The sequence below is a fragment of the Myotis daubentonii genome, chromosome 19 (genome assembly GCF_963259705.1).
Source record: "Myotis daubentonii chromosome 19, mMyoDau2.1, whole genome shotgun sequence".
NCBI lineage: Eukaryota > Metazoa > Chordata > Mammalia > Chiroptera > Vespertilionidae > Myotis > Myotis daubentonii.
The window spans coordinates 23613617-23637940 of record NC_081858.1 but is presented as its reverse complement, the minus strand read 5'-3'; the positions used below and the strand labels follow the sequence as shown (position 1 = coordinate 23637940).

General features: G+C 52.4%; 1 protein-coding gene across 2 annotated transcripts in view; it reads right to left on the bottom strand.

The window, feature by feature from the left end:
• Positions 1–283: 283 nt before the first annotated feature.
• The window catches only part of MYO18B (myosin XVIIIB), a 174024-nt gene continuing 149983 nt past the window's right edge, over positions 284–24324 (bottom strand). Inside the window, exons 40-44 of one of the 2 annotated variants that reach the window (XM_059675770.1) lie at positions 21690–21820; positions 15886–15930; positions 14629–14766; positions 3126–4371; positions 284–483 (exon numbers count right to left, since the gene is read on the bottom strand). In XM_059675770.1, the coding sequence (XP_059531753.1) occupies positions 3138–4371; positions 14629–14766; positions 15886–15930; positions 21690–21820 (1548 nt within the window). In that variant the 3' untranslated portion in view covers positions 284–483; positions 3126–3137. The remainder of the gene's footprint in view (positions 484–3125; positions 4372–14628; positions 14767–15885; positions 15931–21689; positions 21821–24324) is intronic. The other variant, XM_059675771.1, reaches the window with a different exon arrangement.

Sequence of the window (24324 nt, the reverse complement as noted above, 5' to 3'; positions counted from 1 at the left end):
CAAGGTAAGTATGGGAATTAAGGGAGAATGGAAAGGTTATTTCAGTTTGACCAATCAGGGAAGACTTCCTGGAGAAGGTGACACTTGTGCAGAACCTGGACAAATGAAGAGAAGGAGCAAGACCATTGCATGTGGACATATAAGGAGAGAAGTAGCAGTATGTCACTGAAAACTACGAAGTCTGGGTTGGTTCCATTCCTCAGAGCCCTTCTACCCCCAGCCGCAGCCCATCAACCCTCTAGGGTCCGGGGAACAGATTCAGAGAACAGAGAGAAGACACAGATGCCAAGGAGCCAACACTTTATTTTGTGCAGACCAAGCACGCTGGGAGCCCCACGCCCCGCGGGATAGGCCTCTGTTGGACCCCTCTCTCCTCTTGAGGGCAGCCATGCTCGCTGTAGTGGGACTGAGGGCCCCCGGGGAGGCCGGGCCGGGCTCTCTCTGCGGAGTCGGAAGTCTTCGAGGGCAGTGCATCTCAGGAGGCTGGAAACAAACGTAGGTCAGAGCTGATCAATGGGACCTGGGAACTGAGTCTTGGGGAGGAGAGCGAGTGGGGAGGCCCTGGAGGCCCATGTTCCCAGGTGGCATTCCTGCAGAGATGTGACCAAAGGAATGAAGACATGTGGACGGGAAACAAGGGAGACAGGGACAGGGTTCCTGCAGGGCCCACATTTCCCGGGGCAGGGTGACCAGCCACAGGGGGCCGGGCTCTGTCCTCGGGATCCCTCACATTCTCCTGCGACTCACGGTGTTACTTTTCGTGGCTGGTATTACTCTCCGTTTTCCAGCTGAGACGCAGATGCTCAGCAGGGTCACATGGCTTGCTCAAGGTCCCGTGGCCAGTGACGGGAAGAACCGAGCTCGTTTGGTCCCAAATCCCGTAACATGCTCGCATCCTGGGGAACGGGCCGCACTGTTTAGTCCCAGACTCCAGCCGGGAGGTCCGGGCAGAGGGACATTTTAGGCGGGCGCTGTCATCACAGTGAGCAGGGCTGGGAGGGGGAAGGGAGCTTGAGCTTAAGGAGAAATGGCAGAGACAAGATGTTCTGCGTCGACTTCTGCCAGGGGCTGCTCCCCTTATGGACGCGTGCCCTTTACGTGGCCTTTGAAACTGCGTTCTGTGTCCCCGAGAGCACAATAATGTAAATGAGGATCAGATCTCTCCTCGGTAATTGAGAGCAGAGAGAAGGCCATGTAAAGTCAAATTAATTTGCTCTGAAACATCCGAGACCATCTCCACGGAAGGGGCAATGGCTTTTTGATGGGCTGACGATGCCTCGCAAAGCAGCAGGTCTCCAGCAGTGGAGGGCGGGGTGCATGGCTCCTTTTGGTCCAGGACGCCTGTGGGAGGAGGGCTGGGGCGGGGCGCGCACCTGCAGCCTGAGCCTGGAGTGGTGGTGAGCGCTGAGGTTTGATAAGGGGAGATTAATGTGGCCATGGATGATCACTGGTCTGTGGGTTTGTATTCCATCTGAACCTGGAGGGAGTTTCTTACTCCTTCTCCGCTGACGCCCATCCTGCCAGCAAGAGGCTCTGTATTTCAGCTGGGGGCCAGGAAGTGGGATGCTCAGGTGTGAGTGCGCCCTTGCAGGGGCTGTGGAGGGCTGGGCCTGCCTCTGGGCAGAGAGCACTGAACTGGGAGTCAGGGTGGCTGGGTTGATGGCAGACCCACTGGGGGACCTTGATTTGAGGTCTCCCTCATTTGTTCAACAATGAGGTTGGAGTCCATGAGTTCTAACACTCCTTTTTAATTTTTTTTAATTTTAAAAATATTTTAAAATTGGTTTTAGAGAGGAAGGGAGAGGGAGAGAGAGATAGAAACATCAGTGATAAGAGAGAATCATTGATCAGCTGCCTCCTGCAAACCCCCTACTGGGGATCAAGGCCACAACCCAGGCATGTGCCCTGACTGGAAATCAAACCGTGACTTCCTGTTTCATAGGTTGACACTCAACCACTGAGCCACACCAGCTGGGCCCAACACCCCTTTTGATATGTGATTAGAACATCCACCTCCTTTTTGAGGGCAATGGAGTCAGCCTCCTTAAAGATCTAGCTCCATCTGTACGGCTGAGTTTACCTAAGAAGATGCCTGGGATATGGACTAACATTACAGATAAAAGTGGCGATTCTGGAGTTTCCAATCCCAGCTCCGCCTGCGTGATTTGGTACAAGTGGCTTAACCTCTTTGATTCTCAGTGTGTCAGCCTGTAAAATGGGAATAAATACTAGCAACCACCTCCCTGGGGTATTGTGGGTGCTAAGTGACCACCTGATGTATATATATACACGCTCAATACAAGGAAGCCATCATTCAGTCAGTGCCTCTTCCTGCCTTTCTGGAGAGGAGTGCCAGTGTCAGGGCTGGGAGTAGGAGAGCAGGCGGTGGACAGGGGCACTGCTCCTCCTGCACTGCTGCTCTGTGATGGTTGCACGCGTCCCCTCCTCCCTCCCCCTGGGCCTCAGTTTATCTCTGGACACTTAATGCAGGAGTTGAACCCCACTATACTCAAGGCCTCCTCCACCCTGGCCTGACCCTACCACCATGATTCCATCATGATGGGCAGAGAGACATCACAGTGCCCCCGGCTTCAGGAAGAATGGAGCACTGGAAATAAGCAAGATGGGGGGTGGGGGTGGGGTGGGGGGAGGGAGGGCTTTAAAAGGACAGACCAAGCAGCTTTAAAAGCCAGCACCTTCTCTAGCCTTGTCCCCTAGGACCCTCTTGCTTTCCGATGTGTCTGCATTTTAAAGAGCAAAGAAACAGGTGGCACCTGGCAGCGGGTTTCTGATGAGCGAACACCTCTAAAAACCCTCTTCCTCCAGAGAAATCAGTCACGGCATTAAAAGCAGCAGCAGCAACAAATTTCCTCTAGGCCAGGGGTGGGGAACCTTTTGTCTGCCATTTGGATATTTATCACAAAATCACCAACTTAAAAATTAGCCTGCTATACTTGGTCAAACATTTAATGACTCACCCCTCATGCCTTGGCAAGGCCAGACCGAATGGTTTCTCGGGCCTTATATGGCCCGTGGACCGGACGTTCCCCACCCCTGCTCCAGACTGCGGGCCCTGGTGGCGATCTCGTCTTATACCCCCCAAGACGACCCAGCCGTTCCCTTACCTGAGCCGGTTCCTACTTCTGCAGGTACTTCTTCATGATGCTCGCCACGTCCTCGTCTTTCCTTCCCGTCCCCGGCTCTCTGTTGCCGGGCGACGTTCGCTCTCCCTCGTCTCCCTTCGGCCGTGGGATCCTTGGTCGACTCTTGATGCTGTCAGCGCTTTTGAAGGACATGATGGAGCTGGAGGAGGAGGACGAGTCGGAGAGGTGACCGGGGTCCTCCTTGGACTCCGGGCTCTTTTTCAAAATGGTCTTGATCCCTGAGAGAAAGGTCCGGTCGGCCTCTTCTGTCTCAAAGTGGACGCTGGAGTGCCGGGAACTGTCTTGCCCGTCTTTGGCGGCTCCGGCCAATGACCCCGAAGTCTCGGGCTTCCGGATGGCCGGGAGGAAGTCATCGAAATCCACTTTGGCCCTGCGTTCGTAGTTGAGACTCGGGAGTTTCCAGCTGAATGGGTCGCTGTCCGGAGGGTCCCCCATGAGGTGGGCGAACTGGCGATTCTGGAAGACGAGCGGCTCCTTCCCGAGGTCTGGGCAGCCCGCGTCGTCCAGGGAAGACTCCAGACAGCGCCTCCGAGGACGCAGCGTGGGCGACAGGAGTGTGTCCCTGGGTGCGGAGGGGGAGCTCAGTTTTCTCCCCGAGCGGGGCCCTGACTCTAAGAGGGACTCACAGGAACTGAACCGGGTCTTCGGCCTCTGGGGGAGCAGCGAGGTGCCCTCCCCACCCTGGGAAGGGATGCATTTGAGGCTGGTGGAGCGCAGGAGACCGGCGGATGGCCCGGCACAGTCCTCTGTCTCCAGCGGGGAACTCAGCGAGAGGTGTCCCTCGGCGCTGCCAGCCCTGGCCCTCCTCAGCGTGGACGCCCCGGTGGTCTGATAGATGGGGAGGGTGGGCCAGTCCTCCAGGCCCAGCACCGAGCCCTGGCCCCTCTGTGCCCTCTGCCTCCGGAGTCCTCCCACAAACTCCGACAGGGCGGCCGAAGGACTGGGCAGCTTCTCCCTGGACACCGGGGATGTGTTTCCCCTCTGGGAAGAAGGGGAGGAAGACAGGACTCCTGATCTCTCCGGGGGCTTCCTCTGGACGTCACTCTCGTCGCCATCCCCAAAATGGCAGTACTTTTGCTGGCGGAGGGGGAGGGGCGAGAGGGAAGAGAGGGACTTGTCCGCCGTGGTCTTGCTGGGGGCATCCTGGGCTCCGCTCAGGCCTGACATCCGCCGGACGCCTTCTGCATCACCGGCCTCCTCGTGCGTCCTGTGCCAACAAGAAAGACACAGTTGGTGGGGATCGTGCAATTCATACCATTTGTGCAAGCGGCGCGGGAGCCACTAAGCACAGGCGCTAATATTGTTTTTCTTTGGAAATGCCATCCCCACCGCATTCTCAAATGAACCGCGTGATTTAATGCGCAAATTCAAGCCAGGTAAATGATTTCTCCTTGCTCTCTGAAATGCAATTTCTGTCTATAATTAAACCCAGCTAAGTACGTTCGAGTAGATTAACACGCAGGCAGGACGAGTGACTTAGATTTATGAGGCATCCTATCTGACAGGATGGGCCCTGTGGTCCCAGAGCCTGCGGCGGAGTAAGTCATTTGCTTCTGGAAGACACGGGGAGACCTGCAGGAGGCTAGCTGCTTATTCAGGGACAAGCCCAGAGGACAGGCCCAACGGAAGGGCTTTGGAAAGTCAGTGGCCCGAATGTGCACCTCAGTGGGATGCCCTGTGACACCTTGATTGGTCCTGGTGGGGGGAAGACCGGTCCCTCCTAACGGGAGAGATTTGCATGAAACCCACATGAAACCAAGGCCAGCACAAGGGGACAGATGGCTTCTATTCTGGGACGACACCAGGCCTGGCTTCCCTGCAGAGTCGGTTTGCAGCAGCCGAGCCCACATCACTTTCCTTCCGAGAAGGAGGAGCCTGGACTATAAGATGAAGGATGTTGCTGAAAGGAGAGAGACCGCAGTCCGCCAACCATCCCTTTAATAAATAAAAACCCACTTCTCCTTCCTCTAAGACGAACAGCGCCACTCCTGCCTGCCTACAGAGTTGTCATTTATAAAAAGCAAAAGGGCCAGGGTTTGGGCAGGGCAGACGGAGCTGGGAGCTGGGGGCTGGGGGCTGGGGACTGGAGTAGGCTGGGAGCGAGGTGCTGGGAGCGAGGCACAGGCAGGCTACCGGCCCCTGTCCACCCTCTGCATTGCTGCTCTAGCTGTACAAGGGGGCCGGCTCTCCACACAGAAAGGTGGCTGGGATTCTGTCGAGACCTTGAGGAAGGCTCCTCGCCCACCACAGTCTGATGTCACCACTGCCACCCCAGGATCCCAGAGGACAGGGCAGTAACTCTAAGGGCTTTGGAGTTGGGGAAGGAAGCCAGCCAATGGCCCTGCAGGTGCCGCCTGGAGGGGAAAGGAGGTACAGGTAGGGCAGGGGTCAGGGTTCCTTCCAGGGACTTTGGTAGAGACCTAGACACTGTCTCTTGAGCTCCTGAGGCCAGAGCTCCAACCGTCCCATAGGCCTCTCTCTTCTGGGGCTGGCAGGCGCCTCCCCAGACCCAGGACCCGTGGGAGGCAGTCGTGGTGCTGATGTTCTGTTAAAGGTTCCATGCGTGACGGGCACTGGGATGGGTCTTCTCATCTGCCTCTTCTGATTCCTGAGGTCAGCTGGGTGGAGGTCCATGGGTCAAGGTCACGGTGTGTGTGTGTGTGGGGGGGAGGAGACACAGGGTCAAGGTTACCGTGTCTATGAGCCACCTCCATCACTCACTCCCCTCACCGTCCTCCGGCCTCCTGCGGGATCAAGCTCCCTACTCCCAGCCTCGAGCTGCCCTCTGGGTCACCTGCTGCAGCCATGCCAGTACCGAGGACGGCCGAGCCCCTCCGCATTTGCTGTCTGAGCAGTCCTTCCACCTCCTCCTGCACAGGTCACCATGTGACCTTGAGGGGAAGTCGTGGGACAAGAAAAAGGCCCTGGGTGCTGGGTCTGGCACCTAACCCCTCAAATATTGGTTACCCGTTACAATGAATAATTAACAACCGATAATTAATGGCTCTTCATGATTAACAGTTAATGGCAATCGTTATTACTGCTACTAATCTCTGAATCCCCTGAGCCTAGCCCACCACTGGGCTCAAGGAAAGCCTCCACGGAGGTGCCCAGAGGGACGGAGAGAGAACGGTGGGCAGGTGGCCTCCTGCCTCCTGGAGCCCGAGAAGGGGTGGCCCCGTGCGCCCGCAGCAGCTGCCTCCTCCCTCATCGTGGCTGTCAGCTTCTATCTCCGTCACAGCTGGATGCGGCTGGGGAGGGAGTGAAGGGCTCCTTTATGATCACCCCAAAGTGTGTCTGTCAACATCACTGCCTTGGAATCGCTCCCTTACTACACGGCAAGATGGCTTTCTCACTCTTTCTTTTTTTAATAAACAGCTCGGAGCTGCCAGGGCAGTGGGCTGCCGCGGAGCTGACAGAAGTCATTTCCGTCCTGCCTCGGCCCCTGAAGGGAGCGGGGTGATGGATGTGTCTTGGGTGCTCGGTCTCATCCATCGCCTGCCACGTGGGGCAGGCGGCTTCGAGGGCTCCTGTCACAGCGCTGCCTGGGACTCTGCCGTCTGCTCACCCCAGCTCCCACCCCGGTGCTGGCTGCAGACGCCAGGACAGGGAGAGACGGGAGGGAGGGAATAGGAGTTGCAGGAAGAGGAGAAGAAGGAGTACTGGTTTCCGAGACAGAGAGCACAGAAGCAACACTTCTATAAGGCACACCCCCCCCAATGTCCCCGGGAGCCACTTGGGCCCCTGCCTGGTGGCCACAGGGCTGTGATCACCGATCTCTCTGCCCAGGGCCTGATGTCCTGGGGGCAGGGCGGGCTGGGTCCCAGGTTCAAGAGTTGTCTGGTGTCTTCATAGCCTCAGCTGGTGCGCTTGGAGCAGAGACACAAGCCAAGCAGGGTGGACACTGGGGCGCTGGAGAGGAGAGGGTGTGGGGGAGTGAGGGAGGGAGGACAGGTGTGGAAGGGAGGCAGGGGAAGGAAGGAAAGCAGCCTGGCTGAGTGCCACCTCCTGGGCTTGCCATTCAGAAATCGGTCCCACCTCTGTGCCATTGTGTTCTGGTGCCCGGCGCCATGACTCCGAGTCAGAAGCTCCTGTGCCCGCTCCTTTCTGGGAGGGGCGGCAGAGTTTCATCTGAGTCCAGGTGTCCTCGTGCAGGCTCCCGGAGAGGGTCTGAGACAGGGTGGGCCTCTCTCTCTTTCTGGCCCAGCTGTGGGCATCTAAGACACACTCTGCTGTCCCAGCCAGGAGCCTGGGCAGACTCATCTCCTGCCTCGCCACCCCCCTCCCCAAGCTGCCCTCACTGCACGGCCTGGCTCAGAGGGGACGTCCCTCCATCGGCCTGGCGTGATGGATGGCTGGTGGATAATCAAGATGTCACCGCGCCTGCCTCCCAGAGCCTTGGCCCCGGGGAGGGACGATGAATAGCAGGCCCTCCGAGCCGCGGGGAGACAGGTGGGACAAACATCAGGCGGGCACCACGATTCTCTAAGGAGAGAGGCCAGGAGACCCTTGGGGACTTCCGCCGCCTGCCCGTCAGTCTAGCCACATGGAACCACCTCCTCGCAGACCTGCTGTGACTGCTTTCCATATGCGCCACTGAAAGCCTACTCTTGCCCCCCTCTCCTGTTGTTTAAAACTCTTAGTGCTTTTCCTTGATTGTTTTTCTTGAACGACCCCTTCTGTCAGGGCTAGAGAAGGCCTGCAATGAGGGCAGAGATTCGGGAATCAGTGATTCTCACACGTGCTCCTGCTCTGAGCAGTACGGGAAAAGGATGTGGAGAATGAAGTAGTCAGTCAGCCCAGAGCTAGCCAGCTGCTGAGACAGGTGTCCCTGCTTGGCCCACGCCCCTGCCCCTGCCAGGCTGTCCTGTGACGGAGCCCCCAGGTCCCAGCGGCTCTCGCACCAGGACACGCTCCTTGAATACCCAGTGACAAGTGAAAAGTGCCGTGTGTGCACGTTTTGTATATATCAGTCCCATCAGGATCAGATTCATCCACCCCATCTTGCAGATGAGCAAAATGAGGCTCACTGGTGAGAAACCATTAAATCAGGGTCACACTGCTAAGGGGCAGAGCCTGGATTTGAACCCTGAAGCTCATGCTTTTCCCTGCCCTGACATCACACGCCCTCCAGGTAGACAGCTGAGTAGAAACCTCGACCAGCCTAACTCACATCTACACGTGAACATCTCCCCCAATCCACTGAGACAGGACGAACCAAAAGAGCGAGATCCGACTCAAGTGGACAGATGCCGGATTCATGGGCATCAGACACAATCACACAGCGAAAAAACACAATTTCCAGGCCTGAGAGTTTGGGCGGAGCCGGGGCCAGCGGAGCTACAGGGAACTTGAAGAAGGTTTTAATGACACCATGAATCATCCCCAGAGGTGCGCTGTCACCCCCATTCTTCATCCACACCCTGAAATTAAAGAGGAAATTAAAAATGTATTGATGTTCTGTAAGACTGGCGAGGCCTGGGAAGGGAAACCAGATGTCCTTTCAAGATGGCCTGAGGCCTTGTAACCGAGCCCAACACAGCGATTGATGGTCTGTAATTACACTTGACAAGGTGCCCAAAACCGTGCTCAACGCCCTAGAGAAAGGAGACATTTATTGAGTCCCTAGAGCACACAGGTAAATTCTGCATGATTCTGGGTAACAGCTGCCTTACATGGTGCCTTTAGGCTTTGCAGATCTACTCAATTTTATCCTCTCAAAAATCCTCTAAAGCAGATACTATGGTAATCTTCCCATTCCACAAACGAGGCTCAGAAAGGTCAGGAATCTGTCGTGTGATAAATGGGAAAATGTGGATTTAAACCAAGGAGTCCACCTCCGGGATCCATGCCCCCTCACCACTCTGCTTCACTGGCCCTTATCCCATTGTACAGATGAGAAAACTGAGGCGCGGAGAGGCAAGTAGGCTTGCAGAGCAAGTGGCAGAGCCAAGGCTCCCATCGTGGTCTAACTATACGCAATGCTAGGCTGAGCTCAGAGGAAGACGGGAGCTTCGCCTCCGGGAGGGCACGCTGTAGGCAGGGAGACTGGCTGACCCACGAAGAAGAATCAGCAGCGAGGGAAGTTCCAGGCGAACTGTGAACCACGGGCTGCAAGTGCGGCAGGAAGTTGCTGGGGGAAAGAGCAGGTGCTGGAGCCTGGTGCACAGCCTTCCTGGAGGTGTGGGGTGAGCCAGGCTTTTGGAAGAGGGAAGGAAGTGGGGTCAGAGAAGACATGCTACACAGGCGGAGAGAAGATCCCTCCTACCAGCTATTAGCTATTCAGTCTGCAAAACCCTTGATAAGTGAGGGCAGCTATCTCAGTTTCATGGGCAGGGACCCAGGACTTGGAAAGGCCACCTGCTGAAAGGGAAAAGCCATGGGAGGGAGTAACCAAGGAAGAGAGGAAGTGATGGAATGAGTGGCACCCAGGTCCTGAGCCTGGTCACTCTTGGCCTGAAGGGGCAGAAACTTGAGCCAGAAAATACTCTTAAAATATCCTCTCTTCCTGCCCTGGATGGTTGCTCAGTAGTTAGAGCATTGGCCTGTGCACCGAAGGGTCATAGGTTTGATTTCTGGTCAAGGGCACATACCTGGGTTGCAGGTTTGATCCCCGGCCCTGCTCAGGGCATGCATGGGAAGCAACCAAAAGAAGTGTCTTTAAATAAAAATCCTCTATTCCCGATAATATGATGTTTTGATGAGACAAAATAACCTTCAAGCCTTCCTGGTTGTTCTCTCTGATCCTACGTGAGTTCTCTCTGACACTTTCTAGAAACCCGTGCAGTGAACAGCCCTCAGTGGGCACGGGCCTGTGTCCCTTCTGTGGGTCTGTGTCCCCTCTGTGGGTCAGCAGACTCTGCCCGGCCTTGTCCATATAGCCTTAGTGGTTCCCAGCTATGAGGACCAGGGGACTTAGAGCACAGTTGCCCATCAGGATCACACCCGGAACTCTATAAAAAAGTCTACTTCCATGCGGGGAAGGGAAGGGGAGGGAAGATTCTAGCTTAGAGGAGACTGATGGCAAATGCAGGGTGTTACTCATAGGCGAAACTCTGTGTAGGGACAGGGCGGGTATATGGTGCTCTCTGTATATGCTGTTTACTTTTTCTGTAGGTCTGAGACTTCTAAACATAAAGTCTATTTTTTTTTCAAAGAAAGAGAGAAGTGTCAAAGGAACAAAATAACCAAATGCAATGTGTAACCTTAATACGATCCTTCTTCTAAAAAAATACAACGATATAAAACGATTTTAGGACAAATGAGGTAATATGAATGTTGGGATCTTGGACAATACTATGGATTTGTTCGTTTTCTTAGGTGTGATAACGGTGCAATAGTTAAGACTCCTTCTTCTCAGGAGAAAGATGTGGAATGATTTAGAGAGAACTGTCATGACGTTTTCCAGTTACTTTCACATTGTTTAGCATAAAAATGTGTCTAAGATATACAGAGACACGTAGATAAGGAGGTAAAGATAGAAACGAAGTGAATACGAAAAATCATCAGTCATTTTCAGCTAAGGTGGAGGCTAACAGAGTTGTTAAAACAAAGAAGAAAGAAAGAAGGAGGGAGAGAGGTAAAGAGGAAGGAAGTAACAACTGACAGGTGCTTCTGAGAAACCATTGCTCTATAGATTGTTTAAAAAGCAAACACTTTTACTCACCCCTCCATGTTCAGGCCAAGTGCAGCCTCCTCCAGACGGCCTCCCCCACCTCCCAGGATGGGCTAGGGGTGTCCTCTGCCCACAGCCCCTGTGCTTCCCCATCACTCGGCTCTGGAATCGCTTGTTTACCCCTTTGCGTCTCCCAACAAGACTGTTAGTTCTTCTATGAACACCCAGTATTTGCAGAGCGCTTCCCGGAAAGTTCATGGGATGGAAAGGGTAGAGCAGGGGTGGGGAGCGCCGGGCCCTTGGGCCATATAAGGCCTTGGGAATCGCTCGATCTGGCCCTGCCAAGGCATTGGGGGTGAGTTCATTAAATGTTTGACCAATTAAGTTGATAATTTTGTATGGCCCGCTGCTAATGATGTTATAAATATCCAAATGGCCCTGGGCAGAGAAAAGGTTCCCCACCCCTGGGGGGAAGGAATGGAGGGATGGGAAGATGAGGGGTTGTGGAAGTGCGGACAGAATGAACTAAGGGTTCCATCTGCCTCATCTGGCTGGTTAACACAACACCTCTACTTATCAGCCAGTCAATGCCTCTTCTCTGGACCAAAAATAGACTCAAAACCAACTTCCAGTTCACAATCGAGTGAACTCCAGGAGTAGTAATGGTTTGGTTTTGATTTGGGTAGTAAATACAAAGGTCTGACTAATTTTTTTAAATTTCATAAAGAGGTATGGATATGGAAAATCACATGGATATGAAGTATGTATGTTTCAATAATAAGTTCACTTAACAAAAATTTAGCTCAATGAGAGAACCACCGATTCTAGAACAATGTTTTGGACCATCAATGACGAATCCAAATGGTTTTACACAAACTTGCTGCTGCCTTAGGTGAGCCTCGGCATTCCACAGATCTACCCTCTGAGACCTGGAGCTCTGGGCAAGGAAAGGCCCTCTCTCCATGCAAAGCCATCTGCGAGGGCCGCTGGCTCCAAGGAGGACTCCTGGACAGAGCGCACGCCTGGTCTCCCTTGCTCAGGCCTGGGGTCCAAGGCGTTTGCCTCGAACACTTCCACACCCTCTGTTTTAACATCTTTCCCACTCGTCTTCCTAATCCTGAGAAATCTGAAAAGAGCCCCTTTGTCCTAGGAAGACATGAAGTCATGTTCACGAGAGGCCCCTTCGTCAAGGGCGTTCGGGATGAATTAAAATGATCCGGAGCTCTGGTTCTATGAGCGCGGAGACCAGTGAATAAATGTACTATTGGAATGAGATTAGCATGGATGCTTAACCTACTTTGAGAACAAGCTGTTTTTAATGCTAAGTGCCATCCATTCATATTTACATAATTAATGAACTAATTACAAAGAAGTCTGATCTAATCATTGGAGCGGGCTTCACGTGACCCGTCCTTGGCTTTCACTCCCGTAGAAGTAATTGCCTTTCCTTGAAAGTAATGCAACTTTATTTTTAAAACAATGCCCTATAATTTAGAGCTCTTTATTAATTCAAGCCAGCCTTATTGCAAAAAATCAACAGGGGGGCGAGAAGGAGGTGGCAGCGGTGTCTAAATCTTTTTCTTTTAAACGAAAGAACCACAAGCCAAGAGGATGGGGCTGGGAATGTTTACAGAAAGCAATTTCCCCCCAGAAAACGGGAAACGTTGTCATGCCATTTTTTTTTTAGCCAAAGGAAAGCAGTTATGTTACGTCGGCACCAAAGCAAATGATACATACAACAGTAATTAGCGAAGATTACACAGTAATTAAAATCACGATGATTATGTGAGTGAGAATAATTTATACAATAATCTCCACGCTCGCGTTGCAAGATGGTACACGGCCAACAGCAACAGTGGAGAGCCATGTTTGGTAATAAATTCAAGCCACAGCATCACTAATTATGTGCTGATAGATTGGTCACTGAAATTTACGGATAAATGTCGTCTCTGACCAGGATACACACAATTTTACTGGGACTTCCCAAGGCTACCAAACGGGGAGCACAGACACTCTAGTAAGTGTGTTTTCTCTTTCTCCCTCTCCTCTCCCTTTCTTCTTCTTCCTCCTACCTCCCCTCCCCTCTCCTCTTTCTCCTCCCCTCCCCCTTCATTTTCTATCTGCATGATCTTGTTCACTCCCATCACTCAGTCTGGAGTTCCGCTGGGCGTGGGGATGGGTGTCCAAAGGGAGCTGGGGCTGGGAGCGCTGTGAGGATGGGGGAGGTGGAGAGAGCCCCTTTAACACCCTCTAGCAGGGCAATGGCCCTGAGGGGGCAGGAAGGAGAGGCCGGGTACCCAGCAGGGCCCAGGTGAGCTGCCAGGACCTGAACAGCCCCTGGCACACCTGTGGCCAGATGTGGAGAGACACTCCTGAGCCAAGTGTGGCCGCCACCCCCAAGCCCATAAACTCCGCTCTGGGGGCCACGAGGGTGACACAGTGCCCCCGTTTCAGAAGCTCCTGCCTTTGTCGCAGCGGCTGCACGATTCCCGGGCCGTAAATCATAAAGCTTTAGCTGTATTTCCCCGGAGCTGACATCCCCTTATAAATAATACAGAGAATGCTCATATTTTTTTTTGGCAGAAGACGGCTTTCTCCCTCTCTTGTTTTCAGAGTGACCTCTCTCAGTCAAATTGGAAACGTCCCAGGGACTCGCTTCTCGAGCTCCGAGATGTGCCAGGGGACAAGGGGATGGGCAGACAGGAGTCTCATATCACACTGAAGGGACGCTGGGATGACCTGCTAGAATCTAGTCAAGTTTAAAATGCAAACACTTTCTGACCCAGAGAACCCTTTGCCCATGTGCGTAAGGATGTGTGATTTTTTTTTTTTTGAAGCCTTACAGGTTAATGGCAAATACCCAGGAGGTAACCAAAAGTGAAACCAGAAGACTACAGTTAATACACCATGGCATGACTTTCAGATCTTTTACAGGCCTTCAGAAAGTGACAGGCGTAGTCGGGGAAAGAGTGCCTAGGTCTACGGTTGAGGGAAGGAAGCGCAATGTAAGAATTTATATGTAGTGTAATATACACAATAGAGCATCATATCACTTAGGTTTTTTAAAAGTCCACAAATATGCTATGTACTTACTACAAGAACATATGTTTATAAATATATAGAGAGAGATATAGAAGGATACATGCCAGACTGAAGATGGTTAATACCATTGGAAAGGGATCTGAGATTGGGGTGGTGGCCAAGAGGATTTTCACCTTCTCAGTTATATTTTAAGTTCTTGAGAGGGGGATGCATTCACAGATTACTTGTGAATCTATGAATAGAAAGAACTGAAAGTCAAGGCATCTGAACTCTAGGAAAAAGACAAAATCTTGATGTTCAAACAAAGCAAAAACCTCTGAAGGAGAAGTCATCTGGTCTGTCTTTAAACTGACTCATCATTAAAAAAAAATACGAAAATACTCAAGTGACTGTGTTGATTTAAAAAAAAAATTATAAATCTAGAACTGTCTATAAATGGGAAACAAGAACTTGCCTTAGATGGGAGGCAGCTATAACAAATACACAGCTATTTTTAAAAATGTTCACCCTGTGCTATTTAAAATCATTTGGAAAATCACGCCTTATGGAGAGCTGCATTAGGTCCTCATCATTTCAACTATTTGGGTGGTCAATACAATTATATTTCCTGTTCCTCAGATGAGGAGGTGAAGGACCAGAGAAGATAATCAACCTGCCCAAAGTCACACAGCTAGGAAGTGGCCGGGGCATATCTCAAACCATCTGGACCATGATTGTCCTTGCGTAGGAGAGAGGAAAGGAAAGACTTCAAAGTCTGAGGTTCTTTGAGATACTGGCCATCCAGAGGCAACAAGGAGACACTCTTACCTGGGGCTGAGGATGCGGCTGCTGATGGCTGACTGTCGAGAGGGGCTCCTCATGGCATCGGTGGCCACGGACAGAGTACAGCTCAACCAGGACCGCACGCTGCCCTCTGGCTGGGAGCTGAGGATGGAGACGTTATCTCTAAAAGCAGAATGCAAGACACTCACCACGATGACAACCACAGTAACAGCAATAACTAGACAGTCACCCCTAATGGAAGCCAGGCCTTGTGCTAAGGGCGGTACATGCATAACCTCAATCAATTCTCACAACACCATCCCTGAGGGGTCGTGGCTGGTGATTTCCACATCATATAGATGAGAGAATGGGATCTGGGAAGGCCAACTTGGGTCATGGCCAAGGTCACGCAGCTAGTTAGTGATGAAGTTGGGATCCAATACCCATGCTACTAACCCTGCTCTTCCTCGGGAAGATAAATACTCCATTAGGGATGTTGAGGCACCTCCAATATTAGAGTGTATTTGGCACTGAATTTTATACCAAGTGATATGTTTACTGAACATGGTAAGTGTGAACGTCTTAACTCCTTGCCCGCCTTCCCCAGAATCTTTCTGTCTCTGATAAATATAAATGTATTTATTTGCAGAATAATCTATGCCACACCACTGGAAGGAGCTATAAACATGAACCCAACACTGACCCTGCCCTCAGGAACCCATTATAGCACAGTAGACTTCTGTATAAATAATCATGAAAATAAGGAGAAAATGATCAATGCCATAGAGGGGGACAATAAAGAGGCATCTTTACTGTTTCTTGGAAGCATAGGGAAGGCATCCAACAGGGGCAGTTGAGCGAAACCTTGTTGGAAGGTTAGGGCCTATCCCTGCAGGGCCCGGAGAAAGGAATTCTACACACAGGTACGGAGGTCATTGAAAGGTGGAGCATGGATAATATGGAAAGCAGGAGTCCAGGGTAGACAAGGAAGTAAGGGTGAGAATGTGCAGGGCTCAGATGTCCATTTGAAAAGTCTATTCTGAAGTAATAGGGAGCCACCGCAGGTGTTTGCGGAGGACAGTGGCATCCTAAGTCCTGGGCATTTCTCTGTCTAAAAGAGGCTGGACAGTTCGATAATATGTGCCCAGTGCTGTATATTACGACTCTGGAGCCAGAGCTCTCAGGGGCATTGCTGATCATTCTCCAAGGAGGCATGGACGTTCCCTCTGCAGACTGGACAGAGACCAGGGGCTTGCTCCTGGCTGTGGTGTCGGCTGCTTGTTCTACTCAGGGTGAACTTACATCTCCTTTCTGTCGCGGCCACCACAGTCCACTGCCGTCTGGACACTAGAGGAGGCACAAGAAAGAGTCGGTTTATCCTCCTGCTGCCAGGAAGCGAGGCCTCTCTCTGCTGGACAGCCGGGCGTACCTCCTCACAGGTGTCAGTTGAACCATCTTCAACTGAACCCAGCACAGGAAAGTCTTTAGAGCTAATGAAGGCACAGGCTGCTGTTAATTCGTGACCACTATTCACCCAGGTGACCCCATGAGTATGAGCCCCATGGGGGCGGGGGGTGTCTCAGTGTTTAAATTCATCACCAGGTGGACTTTTTCCAAGTCATGGATTATTGAGTTTGTGCACCATGGGGGCTCATGGTCCAATGAGCCCTTTAGTTCTGGGAGGTCTCACAGGAGCTACCAAGGGGTCAGGGAGAGGGACCTAGGAGGGTCCCAAACCTCCCTTTCTCATGCTAATCAAAATATGGCTGTAGTCCATCCTAAGCTAGAATTCTCTGTAGGGGTTTGCTTTGCTGTAAAAAACGAGGGTTCCACTCAAAGGAGGGAGTTTGAGACCCACTGACCCTCTCACCATATGAAGAAAGTGTTGCTGGACTGCAAGCTCTATGAGCAGGTCCATGTTTATCTGTTCCCTACTGTATCTCTGTATGTCCTAACGCAAAAGGTGATCCACTGATGATGGTGGTGGTGAAGATGATGATGATTTTAACCTGTTGAGTGGGCAAGCTGAGGCCCAGAAAGGCCGCGAGACCTGTCCGTGGTGCTGATCCACATGGCAGTGCAGCCAAGGCCGGAACCCTCATCTCCCGATACCCGTAGTCAGTGCTTCTTTCTCTCACCTTGGCGCATGAGGTTTTAAAATAAATGTGCCAGGCATTTGTAGGCAGGAGATTGATGATTAGCAAGATAATTAATTGTCTTCTGTTGTATTCCTTTAGGGCAAGTCTTTGCCAGACAACTCCAGGCTGAATACAAACACGGCCGGGGAAGTAATACATGAGTGCACTGGGCCCGCATCACAGTGACAGACACAAGTTCGCCAGAATGACAGGCCAGTTACATGGCAGAGAACAGAGACCTTGACAGGAGGAAGGGGGGAGAAGGGGCATGCTCGCAGGACAGCAGAGCGCGATCATTAGAAGTGTGGGTGATGGAGTCAGCCTGGAGTCAAATCACAACCCGTTACTCACTGGGTGAGCTGGGGCCCGTCTCCTGACTTCTCTAAGAAGCAGCTCGTCATTGCAGACTTGGGGTGGTAATGGTACCAACCTCAGAGACTTGTGTGAGAACAATATATGCAAAACAGGTGGGTTGCACGGCCCGGCCACAAGGTCCCCAGGAAAGAGCGGCCATTAGCAGAATGATCATTTGTTTCCTGTAACACCCGAGTAGGTAAGCAGTGTGGAGCGCTCACGCCCTGTGACCCCCACTAGCTGGGTATCCAGGCCTCACAAACTACGAAGATGCCAAGAAAGCACGTGGCCTCTGTGGCATCTCCGAAACATACGCCATCCTACGCCAGGGTCCCGTGTTTGATTTGGAATGGGGCATCAACCTTTTTAGAATATGGAGAAATTCTTTTAAGCTTTTCTCCAGTCCCAGGGCATGCTAATTATTCCAAAAGGGGAGAGCAAACTAGAAGGTAAGAGAATTGTAGGAAAAGAGATGCGGGTAGCTCCAAGGCCTGTCTGGCCCATCTGGCCAGAGCCGGGGCCCACTCATAAATAAACTCACTCAGGATGATGCCCTTAATGGCAACTGTGATCTCTGGCTAGACCCAGATATTTCTACTTGTCCCACTGCAGTCCAATTTTAGCCAAGTGAAGAGGATAATATACAACTGAACTCAACGCAGTAACAGAGGACTCTTTCTAGAACATTCATCTCAGATTGGGCCAGCTGGAATGGATACACTCTCAGCTGACCCTGGAGTCAGAGGTCATCCTTTGGCCTCTCCACACCCCCCCACCCCCACCCCCAACCCCTCCCCCACCCCAAACCATCAGCCAAGGAGACAGGCAGAGCAGCCGCAGACCCTGGGCCAGGATGGATGGGGCTGTCTGTCAGCGGACGCATCCCTCCCTCCATGACTAATGAGCGTGCTCCGAGCCTGGGGTAGCCGCCTAAAGCATTTCCCCATTAATCTAAGAAGGCTGGTGCCCCAGCCCGAGTTACCAGGCAGTGCTCCAGAGCGGGAGAGCACGCGTTTAAAGGCTGCTGCACAGCCCACCTGGCTTTCTGAGCACGTAGCCACGTTTCCAGCCTGGAAGGCCTGTTACGCTCGGATCTAATTCCCAACATGGGGAAATGTGACTTTTTATAATTTGAACAAGTCTCTCAAAGAACCTCACCTCCAGCGAGCGGAAGCACCACTCTCCCTCCCGGCGCGGGTCGGAATCCTAATTGAGAGCTCAGTTTGGAGAACCTCAGACCAATCCCGCAGGCTCCCGTCCAAACCTCTTATCCCGGTGACAAGACAATTAAGAGGGAAGTGCAGCGTGGAGCTGCCAGGACGGGGAGGAGCACGGGCAGCACTGGGGCCGGGGCTGGGCCCTCTGCTCCGGACAGCAGCTCCGCAACCTAGCCAAGCATACAGCCCTTGTCTATTGTTGACAGCCATTTCAATCGCCCTGTGACCAGAGGACGTAGTCTGAACAGTATTAGTTCTCCAAAATGTGTTGCGATCTCTTCGTGGGCAATTTCCCCCAGTCTTCCCCCATCTCTATGCTATTCCTGAAATATGTGCTCCTTGTAAATTTTAGATCCAAGTTGCAGGGCAGTGAGTTCAGACCACGGCCTGCTGAGAGTTAAGAAATGCTCCCTAGAACCACATGGGGTCAGGGCCGGCTTCGCCCTTGCTCAGAGGGCCTGTGCTTGGAGTTATGCTCTGTATCGCTGTCCTGAAATTCTGAATGCATTTTGAACAAGACCACCCATATTTTTATCTCCCAGTGGGCCCGCTAATGATGTAGTTGATCCTGCCTGGGGTTCCAGAGCACATCAAGGAACCCGAGAACTCAGGGGGCTCCTGTGGACATTTCCAGAGAGGAAGGAAGGTGGCAAGAAGGATGAGAAAGCGGTGGAAGGTAGGGTGGAGGAGGAGGAGCGGAGAGGAGAAGTGCTTTTCTCTCATTTACCTCCTCAGGTAAAGAGAAGTGGGCAGCTCCAAAGCTTTATAATGTGGCCAGGGCCTGGGCCTACTGTTACACTAACTCGGAATGAGGCCCTTAATGGCAGCTTCGATCCTCGGCGAGGCCCAGGTACCTCAGTTTGTCCCACTGTGGCCTGATTTTAGCCAATTTAAAAGGATACACGCTGGAAAAGGTACAATATACACCCAGCACAGAGGACTCATTTCCAGAGCATTCGTCTCTGTGACCTTAGTCCCTAGGTGAGAATCTGCTCCTTGCTTCTTGTCACACCTCCTTCCCGGCCTGTCCTCACACCCTGACCATGGCCCCTCTTCTCCCCTTTCCGATTTTGTCATCTTTGTAATTTTTATTGTTCATTTGAAAAGGAATCTCCTAGTGTGCAAATCAAGATGGTTCAGAAGCTTTGCTCGTTGGCAAAAAAACAAACAAAACACAAGTACTAGTATTCGCAGCCACCAGGTCCCTTTATAACAAACGCAACAGCTCTGGCGTTTCTATTCGCAGAGGAGCTAGCTGAGCATCAAGCGGTAACATCAGCAATAGGAGTTTGTAATTACAAACACTATGCTGTCACGACACTAATAGAACTGGAGGAGGGGCGGCGGACGGGGCACCCCTCCGTGTAATCACGGGCTGGGAGCAGCTGTACATCGGTATCTGCCATTTCACCAGCAATTTGGCAGCTGTACAAATTCGTAGGGAGCGGTGGAAACACTCCATGTGCATGGAAGCCATTTTTGCAGAAATTGAAGATTTTTGAGATAAAGCCCTCTCTTTGGAGGCAAGAGCATGAGGTTTTAGAGCCGCTGGGTCTCTGTTGTGAAGATGCTGGGTACGAGCAACTTTGTGGGAAAGTTGGAGGTTACATGCCTCTGAGCAGCATAGGACCTGCCCAGGCCTGCATCGAGGGAAGAGCAAGTTCCCGTGCTAAGATCAGCCGTAGCAAGCACCTCATTTACTAGTACATGAGCAAAATCTCCCAGGGAGGGTGCTGGTGTAGCCGGGTGTGTGTGCATGCTCACTGTAGAGATATTAGAAGATAGGAATAAGCTTGAAGAAAACAAAAATTTAGGTCACCTGTAGTGCCTTTTCTCTTGGGATGAGAGTACTTCCTTTCAGTCTTTTTTCTTGACGAGATATAGTCAGCTCTGACACAGATGTCCAGTTCTTTCCACCGGCTAAACCACAGCTGACTTGCAACTCCCTGTATCTCCCTCACTGCCCATCTCATGGCCACATTGCCCACCGGTCAGTTCAGGCCCCTGTATCTATCCTATTGAAAGTAGGATGACATGCAAAGGTCTGGGTAGGAACCTGGGCAGCCCTGGGTTCTAAGTCTGAGTATAGTGCTAATTTGCTGTGTGACTTTGAACTTCTCTGAGGTCAGGATCCTCATGAGCAAATGGAGAAGGCTGCACTCTGTGGTCTAACCTTTGACTCTTCTGGCTGCAGCCTGGACCATCCCCCACCCACCCCTGAGAAGACCATGAGGGACAGGGGCTGGTGCAGCCCACACAGGTGGGTGCAGGGGTGGCTGGCTGGTGTTGGGAGAGGACCGCCTCTGAAGGTCAGGTGAAGGCACCCTGCTCCTTATCAAAGGCATGCACAAAACATGTCTCTCCCGCGGCCCAGGCCTTGCGACAGGCAGTTGTCATTTCACAGAAACAACACGCCGAGGCCACAGAGGCAGCAGGAGCTGTGCGCCCCGCCAGGACACTTCCGACTCCTACCAGCCGAGGAGCCCACCCATGGCCCCTGGCACCTGGAGGCTCGAGTGGGTGGCGAGAAGCAGCCTGTCTTCCGAGGAGGAGAGAAGCCCTGGCAGTGAACTGGAGTGGTCTCGCCGATCACCAGCCAGCTAATCTTGCGTCCTTGAACTAGTTGTTGCCTTTGTAAAATGTGTTCTTATTCTGCATGAACATGGCTCACGGTCTTACAGCAGTTACACGCCCCGCACGTGCAGATGTTCATCTAAGTAATATTCATCTATTAACTCATTTAATTCTCACTAACCCTATGAGGTAGGTAATGGGTTGAATATACAAAATGTCCAGTCTGTAGATCAAAAGTTGCCAAATCAGCCCGGTTGGCATGGCTCAGTGGTTGAGTGTCAACTGATGAACCAGGAAATCACCGGTTCGATTGCTGGTCAGGACACATGCCCAAGTTTCGGGCTCAATCCCCAGTGTGGGGGTGTGCAGGATGCAGCAGATTGATGATTCCCTCTCATCAATGATCTCTCTCTCTCTCTCTCCCCTCTCCCTTCCTCTCTCAGAAATCAATAAAAACATATTAAAAAGAAAGTGGCTGAATCTTGGCAATTTGATGTGGTTTGTCCAATAGCATCATGTCCACTTTACAGATGAGGGAGTCAGGTCCGGATTGGACATGTACTTTGCCTGAAATCACAGTGCAGCCCCTCTGCAGCCACTCCCCAGACTGCCCCACTCCCCAGAGGCTTGGAAGCTGGGCAAGGTGGCATCCTGTCTTTCCTCACCTGAGCTGGCCAGATACCTCCCACCCCGAACACATCCGGCCTCCCAGCAGATGCGGCCCCCAGACCCCTGAGTGGGAGCTCTGGCCACTGAAGACCACGGCGCTCCCCAGGGTGCAGCCCACCTGCTGCGCCCAGCCCCCCAGCACTTCCTAGGTTACCTGTCTGTGTCACTGTCGCTGGATGCCACCTCTTCCAAGGCTGCCTGCAGGTCAGCAATCCTCCGGATGGACGTCTCCAGGTCTGTCTGGAGGGTCTGTCTCACTGTTGCCAGTTCCTCCACGTACTTCTCCTGGAGATGAGACCACAGCCACGCTAGCCTTGGGCACGAACCCCAGCCCCCCACGAGGGCCCGGGGAAGAGGCGGGCCCCGGGCTCAGCCTAGAGTGCACCGAGCACCTATTAGCATGGTGGGTACCCCTCTCTGGGGATGGACTTATCAAACCCTCAGATCAACGCTCTGGATTTTATGGGGAAAGTGGATGTGTAAGGGCTTCCAGGGCATGGTCCGAGGACAGACACCCTCCCCTCTGCTGGGGGTCTGACCCTAGGCCGTGCTTTGAACCTACACCGCCTGCTACCCAGGCAGATGAGGAAATGCATGAACCAATGCATGTTTCCCGGAAGTGCCCCACAGGATGCTCCGGAAGCTGAGTCTGTGCCCCAGGGATGGATCTGGAGTGTGAGGTTGGGGGGAGGGCAGAACGAGAATGGTTCCCTTTCGGTTCTGTCACCTCAACTCCCCCAACTTTCCGTCCCCCAAGGCAGCAAAGACAGAGCTGGCAAGCCGTTGGCCTTTATTTGGAGGTCTCTGTGCCCAGCACTATATTCAGTGTTTCCCGCTCTTGACCTCACTGGCTCCTCACAAGTCTGGCAAATGGGTCACCCTTACTGCTCCCATTTCACAGATGAGAAACCGAGGCCATGAGTTGAGACAGCTTTCTGGCAGTGCTGGAACTGAGCTGGGTGCATCTGACTTCATGCTCATCCCTTCACTCGCTGACACCCCCAATCAGGTCCTGGGAAATCTATGACTTCCACTTGCAGCATATTCCACACCCCTGCCCTTTAACACAGTGACTGTCAACTGAGGGCGAGCTTGCCCCCCAGGGGACACTGGGCAATGTGCACGGACAGTTTGGTTGTCACAACTTTGGGGCTTGTTCCTGGCATCTAGTGGAAAGGCCAGGAGTGCTGCTCACATCCTACAATACAGAGGATCGTCCCCCACCACAGAGAACGACCCTGCCCAGATGTCACCAGTACTCAGTCTGAGGAAGCCTGAGTTAAACTGGAAACTCATCTGGCTCTGCGCTGGGGATGCTTGGAGCAGAGCTATCGACAACTCGGTGAAGCTGAGAGCCGCCTGCCCCCCAGCACTGGGACTGGGTAGAGGAATTCCAATGTGTGACTCTGAGGCCGTTGGGCAGACATTACCATTATCTGGCAGCAGGGACGGCCTCTGTGGAATCATGTTAAGCAAATGGAACAGACAGGGAACTACATGCCCATGTCTATGCAAACTACACACACACACGTGGAGGGACACGTGGGAGCTGAGAATATTCATGGGGCTGGGGGTGAAGAGGGTTTGCGGACAAAATTTTTCCAATAAGCTGTTCTAATGATGTTTATTTTTTCACTGTTGTGTTAAGGAAAAGGCATATATCAACTGATCGGAGTGTGGCAAGGTGAACATGTAAGGATATGGGGTCCGACCTATGGGTGACTCTCAGCTGCTCAGTTAACTGACTAGCTGTGTGGCCTTGGACAGTCCACAGCCCCTCTCTGAGCCTGGGGTCACTCTCCTCTCATTTGTGGGTGAGGAAACTGAGGCCAGCACCGTCACCGAGGACAGCTAGGAGCAGAGAAGAGATGGGAGCCCTGCTCTGCCAGCTCCCAGTCTCTTGATCTTTCTGGGGCTACATGTGCACACCCCAATGCAAGCCAGTGAGGACCCGGCTGCTCCCCACTACCAGGGCACTCAGTTCTCCTTGGAGATGGGCTTGTCTGTTCACCGTGTGGTATGTCTGTGCTTTTCCAGATTGAGAGAGAGAGAGAGACAGAGAGAGAGACAGAGAGAAGAGAGAAGAGAGAAAGAACTGAGACAGCCCAGGAGCCACGCCGAGTGGCTGAGAGAGGGGGTGGCATGGAGAGAGGCAGGGACTCGCACAGGCTCAGTGGGAACACCCCACAGAGACCGATTAGGGAAATTTGGAGTCGGTGTAATCAGCAATCAGCAAACCCTTCCTGCTTCAACTGGAAAACCACACAGAGCCTGCTGATTGCAGGGACCAGGTGACAGGGACGCGGTGGTCTTTCCCTGGGGCAGACAAAACAAGGCCCCACCCGAGAGCGAGAGCGCTGAGAGACACGGGGACACGAGGGAGGAGGGCGCACAGGGAGGCGCCATTCGGCCTGGGAGCCGGGCTCCTTCCAGCCGCCATGACGCATGACTAACGAAGCTCAGGACAGGGTCAGGACGGCCACATGCAAACGGGGTCGAGATTCAAAGCCAGGCATGAGCTTGGTCTTCTCAGTCATTCTCTCTCCTTGGAGACTTGGAGAACAGAGACATGATTTGGGGGGGGGGGTATTAGAATATGATTATTAAGATAGATGTATACAGCAGAAACCTACTAATAAACATACCAATTGCCCATATTAATCTATAGTTACAATATAGTAATGTAGATACTATTACAGAAAAACAATATACTAATATATACTATATATTCACTGTGTGTGTGTGTGTGTGTGTGTGTGTGTGTATATATATTCATATACAGATGCTCC